This window comes from Cololabis saira, chromosome 9, assembly GCF_033807715.1.
Source record: "Cololabis saira isolate AMF1-May2022 chromosome 9, fColSai1.1, whole genome shotgun sequence".
Classification (NCBI taxonomy): Eukaryota; Metazoa; Chordata; class Actinopteri; order Beloniformes; family Belonidae; genus Cololabis; species Cololabis saira.
This window is the reverse complement of record NC_084595.1, coordinates 6820760-6838202: the sequence shown is the minus strand read 5'-3', so window position 1 is coordinate 6838202 and position 17443 is coordinate 6820760. Positions and strand designations below refer to the sequence as shown.

At 39.2% G+C, this 17443-nt stretch overlaps 1 protein-coding gene across 2 annotated transcripts; it reads left to right on the top strand.

The window, feature by feature from the left end:
• Window positions 1-242: 242 nt before the first annotated feature.
• Window positions 243-16339, top strand: trmt2a (tRNA methyltransferase 2 homolog A). Of its 2 annotated transcripts, none has more exons than XM_061730361.1 (12): window positions 243-318; window positions 5087-5747; window positions 6768-6876; window positions 7796-7977; window positions 9052-9166; window positions 9249-9364; window positions 9446-9557; window positions 10993-11115; window positions 12069-12144; window positions 13361-13477; window positions 13551-13647; window positions 15166-16339. In XM_061730361.1, the coding sequence occupies exons 2-12, from the start codon at window positions 5122-5124 to the stop codon at window positions 15305-15307; spliced, it is 1815 nt and encodes a 604-aa protein (XP_061586345.1). In that variant the 5' UTR covers window positions 243-318; window positions 5087-5121; the 3' UTR covers window positions 15308-16339. The 2 variants fall into 2 exon arrangements, with proteins under 2 accessions (XP_061586345.1, XP_061586346.1); XM_061730362.1 differs by having other exon boundaries at window positions 259-318; window positions 5076-5747.
• Window positions 16340-17443: the final 1104 nt, after the last annotated feature.

Here is a 17443-nt window from a genome sequence, read left to right as displayed (position 1 = left end):
TAAACTGTAAGCCATAATCAGCAATATTGAAATAATAAAAGGCTTGCAATATTTCAGTTGATTTGTAATGAATCCAGAATGTAGGACATTTTTGTTTTTTTAATTGCATTACAGAAAATAAAGAACTTTATAACAATATTCTAATTTTCTCAGACAGACCTGTATTATGAAGAAGCGTGATTAAAATACTGAGTACCGCTTTAAGGAAGGTCAAAGTTCACAGTTCACCTCACACGTGGTTAAAACAATATGGCGGCGCCCTAATAGATCCATGAGTTAGACGTGGACGAGAAAGATCCGTGTTTGCAGGTTTTGCAGGTACGTGAATGTTTGCAGGTCCTTGTTAAACGTCCCTGCACTGGAAAATGTTTAGTCTGGACGTGAAAAGGGCCAGGTTTTAATAGTAGCGTTACTTTTCCTGGGAATATCAAACAATGCGCAAATAAACATAAGGAGCTGCTCAAGTGTTGAAGCTTCTGTGTTTAACATGTTTCCTCTTGACAGCTGGGAAACCTACACGGTCTTTCTAGTTTAACTTGTTTAAATTTAAGTAAAGGCTGCACCTTTCTGGATCTGTAACCGAAATCAAATGGAAGTTTGTTTTATTTGAGGGATTTGTTGTCACATGTGGGAAGTCTCTAGTTCTGCACAGAAGTGGTTGTTTTATAAACCAGATATGTCCAGAACTCGAGTTGTAAAAAAAAAAAAAAAAATCAGGGGGGGTGGTGGATTTTATCGTATGGGGACAGATAATTTGTGCTGATTACAAATAATATAATATATTACAAATAATAGCAGTGACCAAAACACCTGCAGAAATACTGCAGGAATGACATAGCAGCAGTTAAATGCAGCCTTCTGTAAGCTTTAAATATCCACTGGGCTTACATCAAATACATCAAAACACAACAATAGAAAACACTTTTCTGAACTTATCAATATGACTCTGTCCTTCACAGGATAAGTAACATGGATCACTGCAAAAACTCACAATCTTAACAAGAATATTTGTCTTATTTCTAGTTAAAATCTCCAATTTTAGTAAAAAAAATCTAATTACACTTAAAACGAGACTCATCACTGGAAAAAAACAACAATTTTCACCTGTTTCAAATAGATTTTCGCTTAAAATAAGTAGAAAAATCTGCCAGTGGAACAAGATTTTTTTGCTTGTAATAAGAAGATAAATCTTGTCCCACTGGCATATTTTCCTACTTATTTCAAGTGAAAATTTACTTGAAACAGGTGAAAATTGTCAAATAAGTTATTTTTCTGGTGTTATTTTTCTGGTGATGACTCTAAATGTTGAAATAGCAGTAAAACCACATTCATTGATGAAATTACATAAGGGATGGAAAGGAGGGATGGCAGTTTTACAGGGGGGATGATTTGGACCGTTTTTATTTCAGGGGAGGATGCCATCCCCCCTCATCCCCCCTCAACTCCAGTACTGGATATGTCATTGTGGTTAGATTTTTCTCATGCAGAAGTGCTTCACATGGCTTTAATTAATACAAAATACAAGATAGAATAACTTTTCACCACTTCGCCGCCTGAAGTGTGTATAAATAAACACCTAAAGCCTCCACCACTAATTCTCTGTTAATATGAGCTGCTCAAACATGAACATTTCAGTAATAGGTTAGCACTGCATGTTACTGCACTACTGTTAAGGGTTTTTCACTGTTTACAGTTTGTGTTTACTTGAAGCCCTTCTACATCAGAACTTCATGATAAAAATAACTGTTGTGGTTTTGTTCTGCTTCAGATTTGTTATGATTCTTTATTCATGTGCACATTGGCTTAATTTGTCCAGCTCTGCAAGACTTCCAAAAAGGATGCTGAATAAATACGCAAAGGAAGATGTTTTAATCAGCATGCCTTTGTTCCAGGAACTGTGTTGGAAGAGCTTGACAGCTTTTATGAATGGAGCATCCGAATTAAGAGATAGAAGTTGCAATCCTCTGTTACATAAATATATATATGCGCGACCACCACAAACAAGTTAAAACAACGAATTAAGTGTTTTGTCAGAGAGTCAGTGCAGTCTGTGAGATTTCATATAGTTTCTACAGGACTGTCTCAGAAAATTAGAATATTGTGATAAAGTTCTTTATTTTCTGTGCAATAAATGCAATAAAATGCAATAAAAAATAATGCAATAAAAAAAAAGTCAACAATGTGGATTCATTACAAATCAACTGAAATATTGCAAGCCTTTTATTATTTTAATATTGTTGATTATGGCTTACATATTAAGATTTCCAGAATATTCTATTTTGAGATAGGATATTTGAGTTTTCTTAAGCTGTAAGCCATGATCAGCAATATTAAAATAATAAAAGGCTTTTAATATTTCAGTTGATTTGTAATGAATCCAGAATGTATGACATTTTTGTTTTTGTAATTGCATTACAGAAAATCACAATATTCAAATTTTCGGAGACAGTCCTGTGAACTATTCAAATGCTTCATCTTATCCAAATAATTCAATCTTACTTTGGTTGGTAATTTGTTGTTCACTTTTCTTTTTTTTTTTTAATAATATCCTTTTCTGATTTGTCTTCTCTTGACCTGTTTTAACCACTGGCTACCTCTGTAGCCACCATGGCCCACAATACAACAGCCTTATTTGACAGTCGTTCAGATCCCGAGCCCTCTGCATTTTTGTTGCAGTATCTTTGTTTTAATCTCCTCTAAACCAGTGATTCTTAACCATAGGGCCGCGGCCCACACTTGGGCCGCGAGCGCCATCTAGTGGGCCGCAAAAAAAATTCAGTTTTGTACGTGTGGGCCGCGGGGGCCGCAGGACTGCATAACAACTCCCGACCAAATGAGGAGAAGACACTCAGCTAGCTGTACGTGTAATAGTTAGAGAAATGGTGTGTATTTACAGAGTAAATCCTTCATTTTGCACAGAGCAGGTTTAGATCCGCCAGGATCAGGGATCGATTACTTGGGTCTGCGCCCAGAGCGAGCGCGGTCTGATCATTTATCCTGACGCGTCCCCGCGGCCGGGGAGGTCGGTGCCGCTCGGGCTTGCGGGCTCCGTCGTTTACTGCTGAAGGATTGTACATGTAGATGCGCGGGCTGACGTGTCTGCTGGACTGGACTGTTCGGACTTTCTCAAAAGCATTGGAAAGACTCGGCTGCTCCGCAGCCAGAGAGCTGCGGGCTCCCCGTCTCAGTTGATCAGGCTCGGATGAAACCTGACACGCTGAGTCCTCTGACAACTGATTCATGTAATATCTTAAATAAAGTACAGTCAAACTAAGTTTTGTTCCCGCTCTATTTTTAAATATGCACACTTGTATGCTTGTGTGTGTTGTTGTACGGCGGCGCTCCGTGTGTGTTAACGGGGCCTTTCCACACGGTGCGCTGTGTGTGTGTTTTAAAACCAGAAATGACACACAAAACTGAGGGTGCGTCTTTCCACACGGCGCCCGAATGGTCGTCAAAATACGGTAATTAGCTTGGCTCTATATACAGAGATGAGAAGCGTAACAGGTGGAAAGGGAAGTTCAACCCGGAATGGACCAATTCATCCTGTTCAGTCTTCCCACTGGGACAAAACCAGTGTCTCATACGTTCAGAGACTGTGGCGTTCAAAGTGCCAAAGTGAAACGCTGAAACAAAACACAAAGTTTTTCATCAAACATATTACCTGAAGTCTGAACTGAAGTCACAGAAAATAAACTGACCATCTAAAAACATGTTTGGGTCCACATACAGCTGTGAGGCAGCTTTCTCCACAATGAACATAATTGAAACTAAACATCGTTCCAGGTTCACCAATGTATATATGCATTTATTATAAAAATGTGTTGAGACAATTAAGAAAGAAAAGGGGAAATTCAAACTGCTGGTAGAGATATAAAATAAGATAGCATTTGAAAAATAAAATAAAATGTATTTTATTTTTAAGAGAAAAAAATAAGTGTAATTCAAGTTACACATGTTAAGTGTAAAATATGTACTTTTTTTAATATAACAGTCAGATGCAGATGTTGATACAACTATGAGGCTACTTGAATATATACATACGTATATATATATATATATATATATATATATATATATATATATATATTATGATGTTCTGGACCTTCGCTTGAGTAAATTTTCTCTAAATGGACCTCTTAAAGTTTTTGTTGAATACCCCTGCTATAAAGTGTTAATATTTAATGGGCCCCGGGCCACTCTGTACTGAAAAAATTGGGCCCCAAGGTCAGAAAGGTTAAGAACCCCTGCTCTAAACCACTCGACCCAGTGACTCCAAACCTAAGCCGAATTGTAGAACAGCAAGAGAGAAATGATCCAGATGTCTTTAGTATTGCATTTTTTTATCTGTCATTTTTTAATAGCTTCTAAAGCAGGGGTCGGCAACCCAAAATGTTGAAAGAGCCATATTGGACCAAAAACACAAAAAACGAATATGTCTGGAGCCGCAAAAAATGAAAAGTCTTGTATAAACCTTAGAATGAAGACGACACATGCTGCATGTTTCTATATTAGTTATAACTGGGGGAAGATTTTTTTTTTCATTATGCACTTCGAGAAAAATTTGAAATGTCGAGAAAAAAGTCGAAATCTCGAGAAAAAAGTCGAAATCTCGAGAAAAAAGTCGAAATGTCGAGAAAAAAGTCAAAATTTTGAGAAAAAAGTCAAAATTTCGAGAAAAAAGTCAAAATTTCGAGAAAAAAGTCAAAATTCAGAGAAAAAAGTCAAAATGTCGAGATTAAAAAGGAAAAAAAAAAAAAGAAAAAAAGAAGGAAAAAGGAAGAAAAAAAGAAAAGACAAAAGAAGAAGAAAAAAAAGGTTAAACATTTTTCAGTAGTACAAGTACAATTTTGAGAAAAAAGTCGAAATGTTGAGATTAAAAAGGAAAGGAAAATGGAAGAAAAAAAGAGGGGAAAAAAGGAAAAAAAAAAAAGTCAAACATTTCTGAAAAAGCTCCAGGAGCCACTAGGGCGGCGCTAAAGAGCCGCATGCGGCTCTAGAGCCCGGGTTGCCGACCCCTGTTCTAAAACATATGATTAAAGTCAAACAATAACATGCCTGGTAAAGTTTTCAAGTCTTTCCACAGGTTGTTTTGTATAAACCTTCACAGCCAGCGGAGTGATGGCAGAAATTAACGACAGTCCAGTGGCCGGTTCAACAGATCTTCCCCCAGCCCCTGAAACCGATGATCTAAAGACCGAGACTAAAGCTGAAGGGGACGGCAAGGCGGCTCCGGACCCGGCCCTGTACCGCTACATCAAAGACGACCTCTTCACCTCCGAGATCTTCAAAGTAGAGATCAGGAATCTCCCCAAGTTCGTCGGCTTCAACGACCTGAAGAAGTTCCTGACCAAACACGGCGTCAACCCGCACAAGATCAAGCTGCTCGGGAAGCAGATGTTTGCCTTCGTCACCTTCAAGAACGAGGAGGAGCGCGACAAGGCCATGAAGATGGTGCACGGCATGCAGTGGAAGGGGCAGGTGCTGAGCGTCCGGCTGGCCAAGCCCAAGGCCGACCCCATCCAGAGGACGAGGAGGATGCAGGAGGACGGAGGGAGCGGAGCCGGCCAGCCGGCCGCCAAGAGGCCGAAGGGGAACGGGGAGGACGGGGACGGGGACGGAGAGGAGGAGGAGCCGCTCACGGTGCAGATCGCCAACGTGGTGACTCCTCTGTGGAACGTTCCTTATGAGGAGCAGCTGAGGATGAAGGAGCAGGAGGTGGTGGAGGTTCTGCAGAGGCTGGCAAAGTAGGTGACGACGCTCGCATGGAGTCGTACAAGATCTACAGGACTGTCTCAGAAAATTAGAATATTGTGATAAAGTACTTTATTTTCTGTAATGCAATTACAAAAACAAAAATGTCATACATTCTGGATTCATTACAAATCAACTGAAATATTGCAAGCCTTTTATTATTTTAATATTGCTGATCATGTATGGAGCCAAATCAAGGACAAAAGTTTTGCTAATTTGAAAATAAAATTTGAACCTGAAAATTATTTTTTACAGTTTCAATTTTTTCTTTACAGTATCAGATCTTTTTTTCAGTTTCAGAACTTTTTATTTCAGTTTCACATCTTTTTTTTTTTCAGTTTCACATCTTTTTTTTTTTCAGTTTCACATCTTTTTTTTTTTTTCAGTTTTACTCATGATACCACGCCCCTCTCAGTTGATGCCACGCCCTCTACGCCATATTGGGGCCAAAAGTCCGAAACTGAAAAAAAGATTTGAAACTGAAAAAAAAAGATGTGAAACTGGAGAAAAAAAAAGATGTGAAACTGGAGAAAAAAAAGATGTGAAACTGGAGAAAAAAAAGATGTGATACTGAAAAAAAGATCTGATACTGAAAAACAAAAAATTGAAACTGTAAAAAAGAATTTTCAGGTTCAAATTTTATTTTCAAATTAGCAAAACTTTGGGCCTTGATTTGGCTCCATAATCATGGCGTACAGCTTAAGAAAACTCAAATATCCTATCTAAAAAAATTTGAATATTCTGGGAATCTTAATCTTATACTGTAAGTCATAATTAGCAATATTAAAATAATAAAAGGCTTGCAATATTTCAGTTGATTTGTAATGAATCCAGAATGTATGATATTTTTGTTTTTTTAATTGCATTACAGAAAATAAAGAACTTTATCACAATATTCAAATTTTCTGAAACAGTCCTGTAGTCCTGATATCGTACAGCAGCAACCCGCGGTTCAGACTGTTTTTATTCACATTCAAAATGATTCAATCATTTAACACAATGTTTTTTTCCAGAGAGATCGGCAGTACCAACAAGTCCATGCTGCCGTGGCTGTTTGCACAGAAGGGCAAATACAACAAAATGTGCTGTCCGCTGGAAGCTGTTAAGCCGTCTCCCACGCAGGTTTTAATGCATAACTTATCTCCAATGATAAATTAAGTTATGGATCATCTTTGGGGTCAAAGACAAACTGTTGCGCTGAAAATCAGAAAAACAGTTAGTCTTTAGTGTCTTTGAGTGTACTGCTTTTATGATTTTTACTAATGTAAAGCGTCTTTGAGTACGAGAAAAGCGCTATACAAATAAAATTTATTATTATTATTATTCAACAGTAAAGTAATCAGATTACAAAGTAACGCAGAGGCCACACTTAACTGTTTATAAAGACTTAAAGCAGTCACATTATTATAATTTAAACTTGAAAGAAATTCTGCTCGTTCTAAAGCTTTATTTACCTCTACAGGACTGTCTCAGAAAATTAGAATATTGTGTTTTTCTGTAATACAATTACAAAAACATCATACATTCTGGATTCATTACAAATCAACTGAAATATTGCAAGCCTTTTATTATTTTAATATTGCTGATCATGGCTTACAGCTTAAGAAAACTCAAATATCCTATCTCAAAAAATCAGAATATTCTGGGAATCTTAATCTTAAACTGTAAGCCATAATCAGCAATATTAAAATAATAAAAGGCTTGCAATATTTCAGTTGATTTGTAATGAATCCAGAATGTATGACATTTTTGTTTTTTTAATTGCATTACAGAAAATAAAGAACTTTATCACAATATTCAAATTTTCTGAGACAGTCCTGTATTTACCTCTATATCTGTGAGTAATCTTGCAACGTTCTCACAGCAGAGTCTGAGACTTTGCATGTCCGATTTTTGTTCTTGACATAAAAAAGATTGTTCCCTAATACACACAGGCCTTTTTAATCTTTTTTCTTTTAGCCTTAGGCCACATGCAAGAAGAACAGTATTTAATTTGTTGCTGCTTGGACGTGTTTCTAACGTTGTTCCTGGATCGCTGCAGACGGAGTACAGAAACAAGTGTGAGTTCCTGATCTCGGCGGGAGCAGACGGAGAAGATAAGACCATCGGTTTCCGCCTGGGCAAATATAAAGGCGGCTCGTGTGCGGTGGTGGGACCGGCAGAAACCTGTCACGTCTCCGCAGAGACCAAGACCGTGGTCAGGGAATTCCAGAAGTTCATCAGGTATTTACCGCACAATCATGAGGATCAAAAACAGAGATTAACCCTTGGGATGTCTTTGGGTCAAGGGAGGGGGAAGGAGAAGAGAAGGAATGAAGGAAGGGAGAAAAGATGGGAGGAAGGAAGTAAGGAGAAAAGATGGAAGGAAGGAAGGAAGTAAGGAGAAAAGAAGGAAGGAAGTAGGAAAGGGAGTAAGGAAGTAGGAAAGGGAGTAAGGAAGGGGGAAAGAAGGAAGGAAGGAAGTAGGAAAGGGAGTAAGGAAGGGAGAAAAGATGGATGGAAGGAAGGAGAAAGGAGTAAGGAAGTAGGAAAGGGAGTAAGGAAGGGGGAAAGAAGGAAGTAAGGAGAAAAGAAGGAAGGAAGTAGGAAAGGAAGGAAGGAAGGAAGGAAGTAGGAAAGGGAGTAAGGAAGGGGGAAAGAAGGAAGGAAGTAGGAGAGGGAGAAAGGAAGTAGGAAAGGGAGTAAGGAAGGGAGAAAAGATGGAAGGAAGTAGGAAAGGGAGTAAGGAAGGGGGAAAGGAGGAAGGAAGTAGGAAAGGAAGTAGGAAAGGGGGTAAGGAAGGGAGAAAAGATGGAAGGAAGGGAGAAACGAGGGAAGGAAGGAAGTAGGAAAGGGAGTAAGGAAAGGAGAAAAGATGGAAGGAAGGAATGGAGAAAAGGAAAAAAAGAAGAAAAAGCAAATAAGGTAATAAAGGAACGAATGACAAAAGGGAGGTAGGAAGAAAAATTAGGAAAAGAGGAAAGGCAGAAGGAAGGAGAGAGCAGGAGGAAAGAAGGATAGAAGAATTGGGTCATTTTGACCCAAAGACAGCACAAGGGTTAAGAGTTTTATTATGGTTCGTATTGACATGGTTAAACTAAGCTTGAAGAAGATTAAATGTGTCTGACGGCTCATGTTTCTGATTTATTTTCTCTATTATCGTGGTACCAGGACCACGGATCATGTTTCTGATTTATTTTCTCTATTATCGTGGTACCAGGACCACGGATCATGTTTCTGATTTATTTTCTCTATTATCGTGGTACCAGGACCACGGCTCATGTTTCTGATCTATTTTCTCTATTATTGTGGTACCAGGACCACGGCGTACTCCGTGTACTGCCCGGAGACGTATGAAGGCCACTGGAAACAGCTGACCGTCCGCACCACCAGGACCAAACAAGCCATGGCCATCGCTTTCTTCAACCCGCAGGTGACGGGACATTCAGTCTAAGCACGCCCGGGGACAGACATTGTTAGATTTTGTAATTTTTAAAGCCTCTCATGATCTCTAGAAACTGGAAGAAGACGAGCTCAGCACTCTGAAAGACTCCATGAAGAAGTTCTTCACAGAAGGAGAGGGGAAAGAGAGCGGCGTGACCTCTCTCTACTTCGCTAGAGAGGGCCAGAGGTGGAGAAAACTTCATAATACATTTAATGACTGATAAATATAAGGGTAATCCAATATTCTGCGTGTTTTTTGCATGTGAAGGAGGTCTCCTAACCTGGAGGACCTGCCCTGTGAGCTGGTGGCCGGAGACGCCTGCATTCACGAGGAGCTGCTGGGCCTGAAGTTCAGGATCTCTCCTCACTCCTTCTTCCAGGTCAGCGGGAAGAAACAGCTGGATTTAACTCATTCTAAGAAATTCACACGCTAGAAATAGGGCCAATCCCAATACACCCCCTACTTTCTACCACTACACCTAAAAATGAAGCCACATATTTTAGGGTCCTTGAAATCTTCCCATGGGCCTGTCCCAATACTCCCACTACTCCTACTTTTCAGCACCACCCCTAAATTTAGCTTGCTACGTCACTGCGTGGTTTATGTTCGGGTACGTAAGCGACTGCGTAGTTACGTTTGCACAAACGTCACACCATATCAGGAAGCCCAGAGCTAAAAGCTGTTTTAATTTCAGCTGTAGCGCTGTTAATATGCCACTTTATTAAGTTTTAATATTTTTTCAGGCGTAAAAGTAACCGTTAAGATCCCCAACCTGGGCTCAGTTTATCCAAATAACGCCTGTTAAGAAATTTGCTCCGATGTTTTCGGAGAAGAGCCGCCGGCCCGGAGCAGCAGCAGCTCTGTGGAGAATTACCGCTGGCTGAAATAAATCATTTAGGAAGATAAATGTTGGTTTAATAGATTAAATCTAACAGTTGTAGCTACGCCTGTTAAGAAATTTGCTCCGAAAATTTCCTGCCGGCTTGCGAGCTGATTTATGGTTCCGCGTTAAATCGACGCAGAGCCTACGGCGTAGGTTACGTCGCCGCGTAACCTACACCGTAGGCTCTGCGTTGGTGTAACGCAGAACCATAAATCAGCCTTTATTCTGGCGAGGTTTGAAAAAGACTTCGCAACAACGAGCAAGAGAGGAATTATGTACATTCACTGAGTGAATATTATGAAAGTAAAATATATATTTCTCGCTAGAAATGTAATGAAAATGCATTTTTATGCAGAAACTAACTCAAAATATTGATTTTATTCACTAAAAAATAAGAAATGTCCGCCATGTTTTTTTTTTTTTTTGATTCAGTCCGCAAATGACGACGTAAAGCATTCTGGGAAATTTTTCTGGCCCTAGTTCAGCTAGTCAGCATCTGAAATCCCTCGCTATGAAGGGCTAGATTGTTGCCCCTAGCCCTCGTTTAAGCCACTACCCCTAGGTGAAAAGAGGAATTGGGACACCACTACCCTCACGGGAACGCACAAAATTTAGGGGTAGGGCTGAAAAGTAAGACTAGGGGGGGATTGGGACTGGGCCTAACTCAATTCTAAGAAATTCACACACTAGAAATACAGTCTATATGATCAAGTAAATATCTCCCGCCGCTCAGGTCTGGATTGTGACGAAAACTAACGTCTTCACAAACAGGAGCTGTGTTTTTGTTTAAGGATGCTCAGATAGAAAACACAGATTATTGAAGGTGTGAGTTGTGTTTTCTAGTTTGCCAGACTTAGAAATGTACAAGCGTGACCCCCTCCCTGACTGCCCAGCTGTTATTGATGTTTGATGCTGATGTTTGTTCCGGCAGGTGAACACGGCTGCTGCAGAGGTTCTGTACTCGGCCGTGGGGGAGTGGGCCCAGCTGGACCAGGACAGCACCGTGCTGGACGTTTGCTGCGGAACCGGAACCATCGGCATCTCACTGGCTAAGGTTGGTGTTCATGTTCTAATCTAAACAATTTAAGAAGAAATGTAAAGAGTTTATTTGAGGTGTAAAAGTGAAGGCTGTGTTTAAAGATCAGCAGCTGTGTGTGTTCTGGTGTTTAGTCATGTTGTCTTTGTATGTTTGTATACGTATTATATTTATATCATGGTTATATTATATTTATGATAGAGCTTACATTTGGTATTAAACAGGTTATTTTTGTAAAAATGATATATATTTATACTACGGAAGAGTATTAGGGCCATGCAGGAGAAAAAATATTTGAGGGGAAGATTTTTTTTTTATTGTGCACTTTGAGGAAAAAAAGTCAATTTTGAGAAAAATGTCGAGATTAATGTTGAAATACAATTTCAAGAAATAAATTTCTTGTTTCTCGAAATTGTACTTCGACATTAATCTCAACATTTCGACTTTTCTCGACATTTTGACTTTTTTCTCGAAGTGCATAATGAAAAAAAATCTTCCTCTAAAATATTATTTACATTTTTTCCTGCCTTGCCCTAATACTCCTCCGTATTATACAAAGTAAATGCAGACATATAATTTATGTTTAGTTGTGGAAAGGGGGTGGGATTAAATAAGTTTATACTTCCTCCCACTCCTTTTCCAACATGTAACTGAAAAATGTGTTTTGATGGTTTTTTTTCTTTATGGTGGAATGCCCACCTGTATTTGTTTTATCTTTTTTCTTGTTTTTTTATATATGTTCGAAATAAACAGAACAAACAAAACAAACAGGGTTGGTTTTCATTTAAAGAGCAAATGTTTGAAATGAGCTGAGAAATGTGACCTGACTTGTTCTGATTAACATTTTCTTGTAGTCTTGGTTGATTTATTTTTATTGGGTATGTTTGCAACTAGCTGGTGTCAGGAACACACACACAAACACACACACCTGTTGCAGATTTTCATTGTGACCTTTGTTTTCTTGTTTCTAGCGAGTGAAAAGGGTGATTGGGATTGAGATGTGCCAGGAGGCCGTGCAGGACGCCAAGGTTAACGCGGAGCTCAACGGTAGGAAACAAACTACACTCAACATATTTACCCTGTTTCTAAAAGGAGCATAAAGGCCTTTTTTAACCCTTGTGCTGTGTTTGGGTCAAGGGGAGGGTGAAGGGAGAAGAGAAGGAAGGAAGGAAGGAAGGAAGGAAAGGGAGTAAGGAAGGAAGGGAGAAAAGATGGATGGAAGGAAGGATGAAAGAAGGAAGTAGGAAAGGGAGTAAGGAAGGGAGAAAAGAAGGAAGGAGGAAAGAAGGAAGTAGGAAAGGGAGAAAAGATGGAAGGAAGGGAGAAAAGAAGGAAGGAAGGAAGGGAGAAAGGAGGAAGTAGGAAGTAGGAAAGGGAGAAAAGATGGAAGGAAGGAAGTAGGAAAGGGAGTAAGGTAGGGAGAAAGGAAGGAAGGAAGTAGGAAAGGGAGTAAGGAAGGGAGAAAAGAAGGATGAAGGAAAGAAGGAAGTAGGAAAGGGAGAAAAGATGGAAGGAAGGAAGGAAGGAAGGGAGAAAGGAGGAAGGAAGGAAGTAGGTAAGGGAGAAAAGAAGGAAGGAAAAGCAAATAAGGTAATAAAGGAACGAATGATGAAAGGGAGGTAGGAAGATAAAGGAGGAAAAGAGGAAGGAAGAAGGAAGGAGAGAGCATGGCAGAAGGAAAGAAGAATTGGGTCATTTTGACCCAAAGACAGCACAAGGTTAAAGAGCTTAAATTTAATTGTAACATGTTATAGAAAAAGGCGACGTGTCCAGTGATACATAGTTTAACCGGTTATCTCTCTGTTTGCTTGTTAAGGTCTAAGTAATAAAGAGTTTAGTTTTAACCGGTTATCTCTCTGTTTGCTTGTTAAGGTCTAAGTAATAAAGAGTTTAGTTTTAACCGGTTATCTCTCTGTTTGCTTGTTAAGGTCTAAGTAATAAAGAGTTTAGTTTTAACCGGTTATCTCTCTGTTTGCTTGTTAAGGTCTAAGTAATAAAGAGTTTAGTTTTGACCGGTTATCCCTCTGTTGGCTTGTTAAGGTCTAAGTAATAAAGAGTTTAGTTTAACTGGTTATCTCTCTGTTGGCTTGTTAAGGTCTAAGTAATAAAGAGTTTAGTTTTAACCGGTTATCCCTCTGTTGGCTTGTTAAGGTCTAAGTAATAAAGAGTTTAGTTTTAACCGGTTATCTCTCTGTTTGCACGTTAAGGTCTAAGTAATAAAGAGTTTAGTTTTAACCGGTTATCCCTCTGTTGGCTCGTTAAGGTCTCAGTAATATCGAGTTTCACTGTGGGAAAGCGGAAGACGTGTTTCCAAACATCCTCAACGCCGTGGTGTCTCCCAGCGTCACCGCCATCGTGGACCCGCCCAGGGCCGGCCTGCGTGAGTACAAACTACCCACACATGGAATCAGCTTCTCTCCACAACTACTTTAAGTGAAGTTTTCTTACAACAGACTCCAAGGTGATCCTGGCCATCAGGAGAGCGGCTCATCTGAAGAGGCTCGTCTATGTGGCGTGTAACGCCAAGGCCGCCATGAACAACTTCATTGAGTGAGTATTATTTTTTTTTTCCTTTTTAAGCTTTGTTTTTAATGATTCAGTCATACCTTTATACACTAGATCAGCGGTCGGCAACCCAAAATGTTTTAGAGCCATATTAGACCAAAAACACAAAAAACAAATATGTCTGGAGCCGCAAAAAGTGAAAAGTCTTGTATAAGCCTTAGAATGAAGACAACACATGCTGCATGTTTCTATATTAGTTATAATTGGGGGAAGATTTTTTTATTTTTTTATTATGCACTTAAAGACGAGAAAAAAAGTCAAAATGTCGAGGAAGAAGTCAAAATGTCAAGATTAATGTTGAAGTACAATCTTGAGAAAGAAGTCGAAATGTTGAGGAAAAAAAGTCGAAATGTTGCGGAAAAAAAGTCGAAATGTCAAGATTAATGTTGAAGTACAATCTTGAGGAAAAAAGTCAAAATGTTGAGAAAAGTCAAAATTTCGAGAAAAAAAGTCAAAATTTCGAGATAAAAGTCAAAATTTCGTGAAAAAAGTTGAAATGTCGAGAAAAAAGTCAAAATTTCAAGAAAAAAGTCAAAATGTCAAGATTAATGTTGAAGTACAATCTTGAGAAAAAAGTCGAAATGTTGAGAAAAAGTCAAAATGTCAAGATTAAAAGAGGAAAAAAGAAGAAAAAAAAGATAAGAAAGAAGAAAGGAAAAAAAGGTCAAACATTTTTGAAAAAGCTCCAGGAGCCACTAGGGCGGCGCTAAAGAGCCGCGGGTTGCCGACCCCTGCACTAGACCAGTGGTCCTCAACCTTTTTTCAGTGATGTTCCCCGGGAAATATTTTTTCAGCTAAGTACCCCCTAACCAGCGCAAAGCACTTTTGGTTGTAAAAAAAAAAAAGACCTAAAACAGAGCACTGTGCCATCAGTAACTGATTTATTAAACATAAAAATATTGCTGCTACGCTTCAACCACGACTCCATCGTTGGTCCAAGTGATTGACAGGTTAGGTGGAACCATCCTGGTGTGGGGGATACTCTGCGGTTTTAGGATAATAAGTTAAATAGCCTACTCCTGAAGATAATTCATTTTACGAATTTAGACTTATAATTTCCTTAATTATTTATGAAATAATTATTTTTAAAGGATTTTTGCATGGATGCTACTTTTTAAATGTATATTTTAAAATCTCACATACCCCCAGGGGTACGCGTACCCCCATTTGAGAACCACTGAACTAGACTAAAGTAAAAATAATAAAAATAAACCTTTTATAAGTGCAATAACCACTAAATACCTCACTTATTTTTGAAAATATTTGTAATTTTTTTGTAAATATCAATTTTTTTGGTGTTTACTGTTTTTTTTCTCTCTTGTACATACTCTTTTTCTACTTTTTATATTGCTCTTTTTTATTATTTAACTATTTATTGTTTATTTCTATTTAAAACATTTTTGTATAAAGCGTGTGTGTGTTTTGGCTGCTGCACGACTGAATTTCTCCTCTGGGAGATCAATAAAGTCTTCTATTCTAACACTGATTTCTTTTCCTCTTCAGTCTGTGCAGAGCTCCGTCCAACAGAGTTCACGGGCCCCCGTTCCGCCCGGTGCGAGCCATGGCCGTGGATCTGTTCCCTCAAACCAAACACGTTGAAATGCTTCTGCTGCTGGAGAGAGTGGACTACGACTCCCGGCCGTGATCGTGGACTACGACTCCCGGCCGCGATCGTGGACTACGACTCCCGGCCGCGATCGTGGACTACGACTCCCGGCCGCGATCGTGGACTACGACTCCCGGCCGTGATCGTGCACTACGACTCCCGGCCGTGATCGTGCACTACGACTCCCGGCCGTGATCGTGGACTACGACTCCCGGCCGTGATCGTGCACTACGACTCCCGGCCGTGATCGTGGACTACGACTCCCAGCCGTGATCGTGGACGACGACTCCCGGCCGTGATCGTGGACTACGACTCCCGGCCGTGATCGTGGACTACGACTCCCGGCCGTGATCGTGCACTACGACTCCCGGCCGTGATCGTGCACTACGACTCCCGGCCGTGATCGTGGACGACGACTCCCAGCCGTGAACGTGGACTACGACTCCCAGCCGTGATCCAGGACTATGACTCCCAGCCGTGATCGTGGACTACAGTTGTAGGAGTGGTTTGAGTAGCCTCAAATAAGACATTTGGAATAAAACTACCACCTCAATCTTCAGTGAGTTCTCAGATGACAAAATGGATACGGTGGCGCAAGTACACAAAGGAAGGAAAGAAAAGATGAGCATATCCAAATTCAACATATTTCCTCATGGCATTTCAAAACTGAGGCAGAAAAAAGACAAAATCAATAGTCAGTATTTGCTAAAGTAGAGCGTAAAAAGCTGCCTTGCATTCGACGGCAAGAAAGAGGCACCAGCAAATGAAAGATTTGTGCTCGTGTAAATATCCTACCCTTTCATTTTGTAATGTTTCACATACACTTACTTAACGAAAAATTCAAAGACGGCAACATCATGGGTCCGTGTACTTTGCGGCCATCCGTTTTTTTGTTTTGAAATGACAGAATAAAAATAGAGAAATAATCCAAAATAATCTGTTTCCCATCGTTTGTTTTGATAATAAAAAACGGAAAACGGATCGTTATCCGATTTCATTGATGTGTTTGAAAATCGAAGTTGGGAATTAAAACAGCGAGTGGAAAACTCTTCTCTACATCCTTGGAAACGAATAGGAAATAGAGAAAAGAGTTTTCCACTCGCTGTTTTAATTCCCAATTTCGATTTTCAAACACATCAATGAAATCGGATAACTTTCCGTTGTCAAATCAAAAGATGGGAAACGGATTATTTTGGATTATATCCCTATTTTTTTATTTTGTAATTTCAAAACAAAAAACGGATGGCCACAAAGTTCACGGACCCATCATGGAAAAAGTAAAACCACAAGGATCCCTGAATAGAATAGAAACTTTTAGTTGCGGTTATTATTCAAATAAAAATCAAAGGACGGTGATAATTTCTGGGGGTTGGAGGTCAGGGTGGAGCTGTAATTCTTACCTGGGGGTTCCATTCTCCATTTATGTTCATGTTGCCTTGAGAAAAGGCCTTTTCTTTTGCAAGGGATGTATTAAAAAAAATAATTCTACTTTTCCTCTGGATATGCTGTCATGTCTTGTGTTGGTGTAAAAACGTTGGCATATTTATTTAAGACAGCTATTATGGCTTATGTCTGAACGGAATTTTTCATAAAAGATCTAAACCAGGGGTGTCAAATGTGTGGCCCGAGAGAGATTTTCATGCGGCCCGCAAGAAGTTTCCAACGCAAAAAACAGAAATGTTAATTTACTAAAAAGGAAGGCATAAATAATTGCCATGAATCGCAGCATATCCGATAATATATTTCTTCTACAAATCCATCGTTATTCCACAAAGAGAGCAGTTTTTTTAGTTTTCTAGAATGCATTTGCCGATTTTATTTCTTTGTAGACGGTCGTTTATTTTTATTAACCGACGATTATATATTTTAGCAGGAAAAATATCACTGCTAAAAAAGATGATAGAAGATATTTATTTGGAGAATTTCAATTTTGAATACGAGGATAGTGACAAAGTAAAACAGTTAAGAGAAGTGCTGACTTTTTCGGCACACTGGCGTAAATATCCGCGCCAATTTTTAAAAATAAATACACTTAATTGTACTGGAAAAATCTCTAAATCATAAAGAAACACTTGCATGTAATAAAGATTTTGCTTTTAATTAAATGTCCTATAAAAAAGCAAAATATAAAAACATACTTGTTTCTGTTTCTTTGTAAAATGATATTACATAATT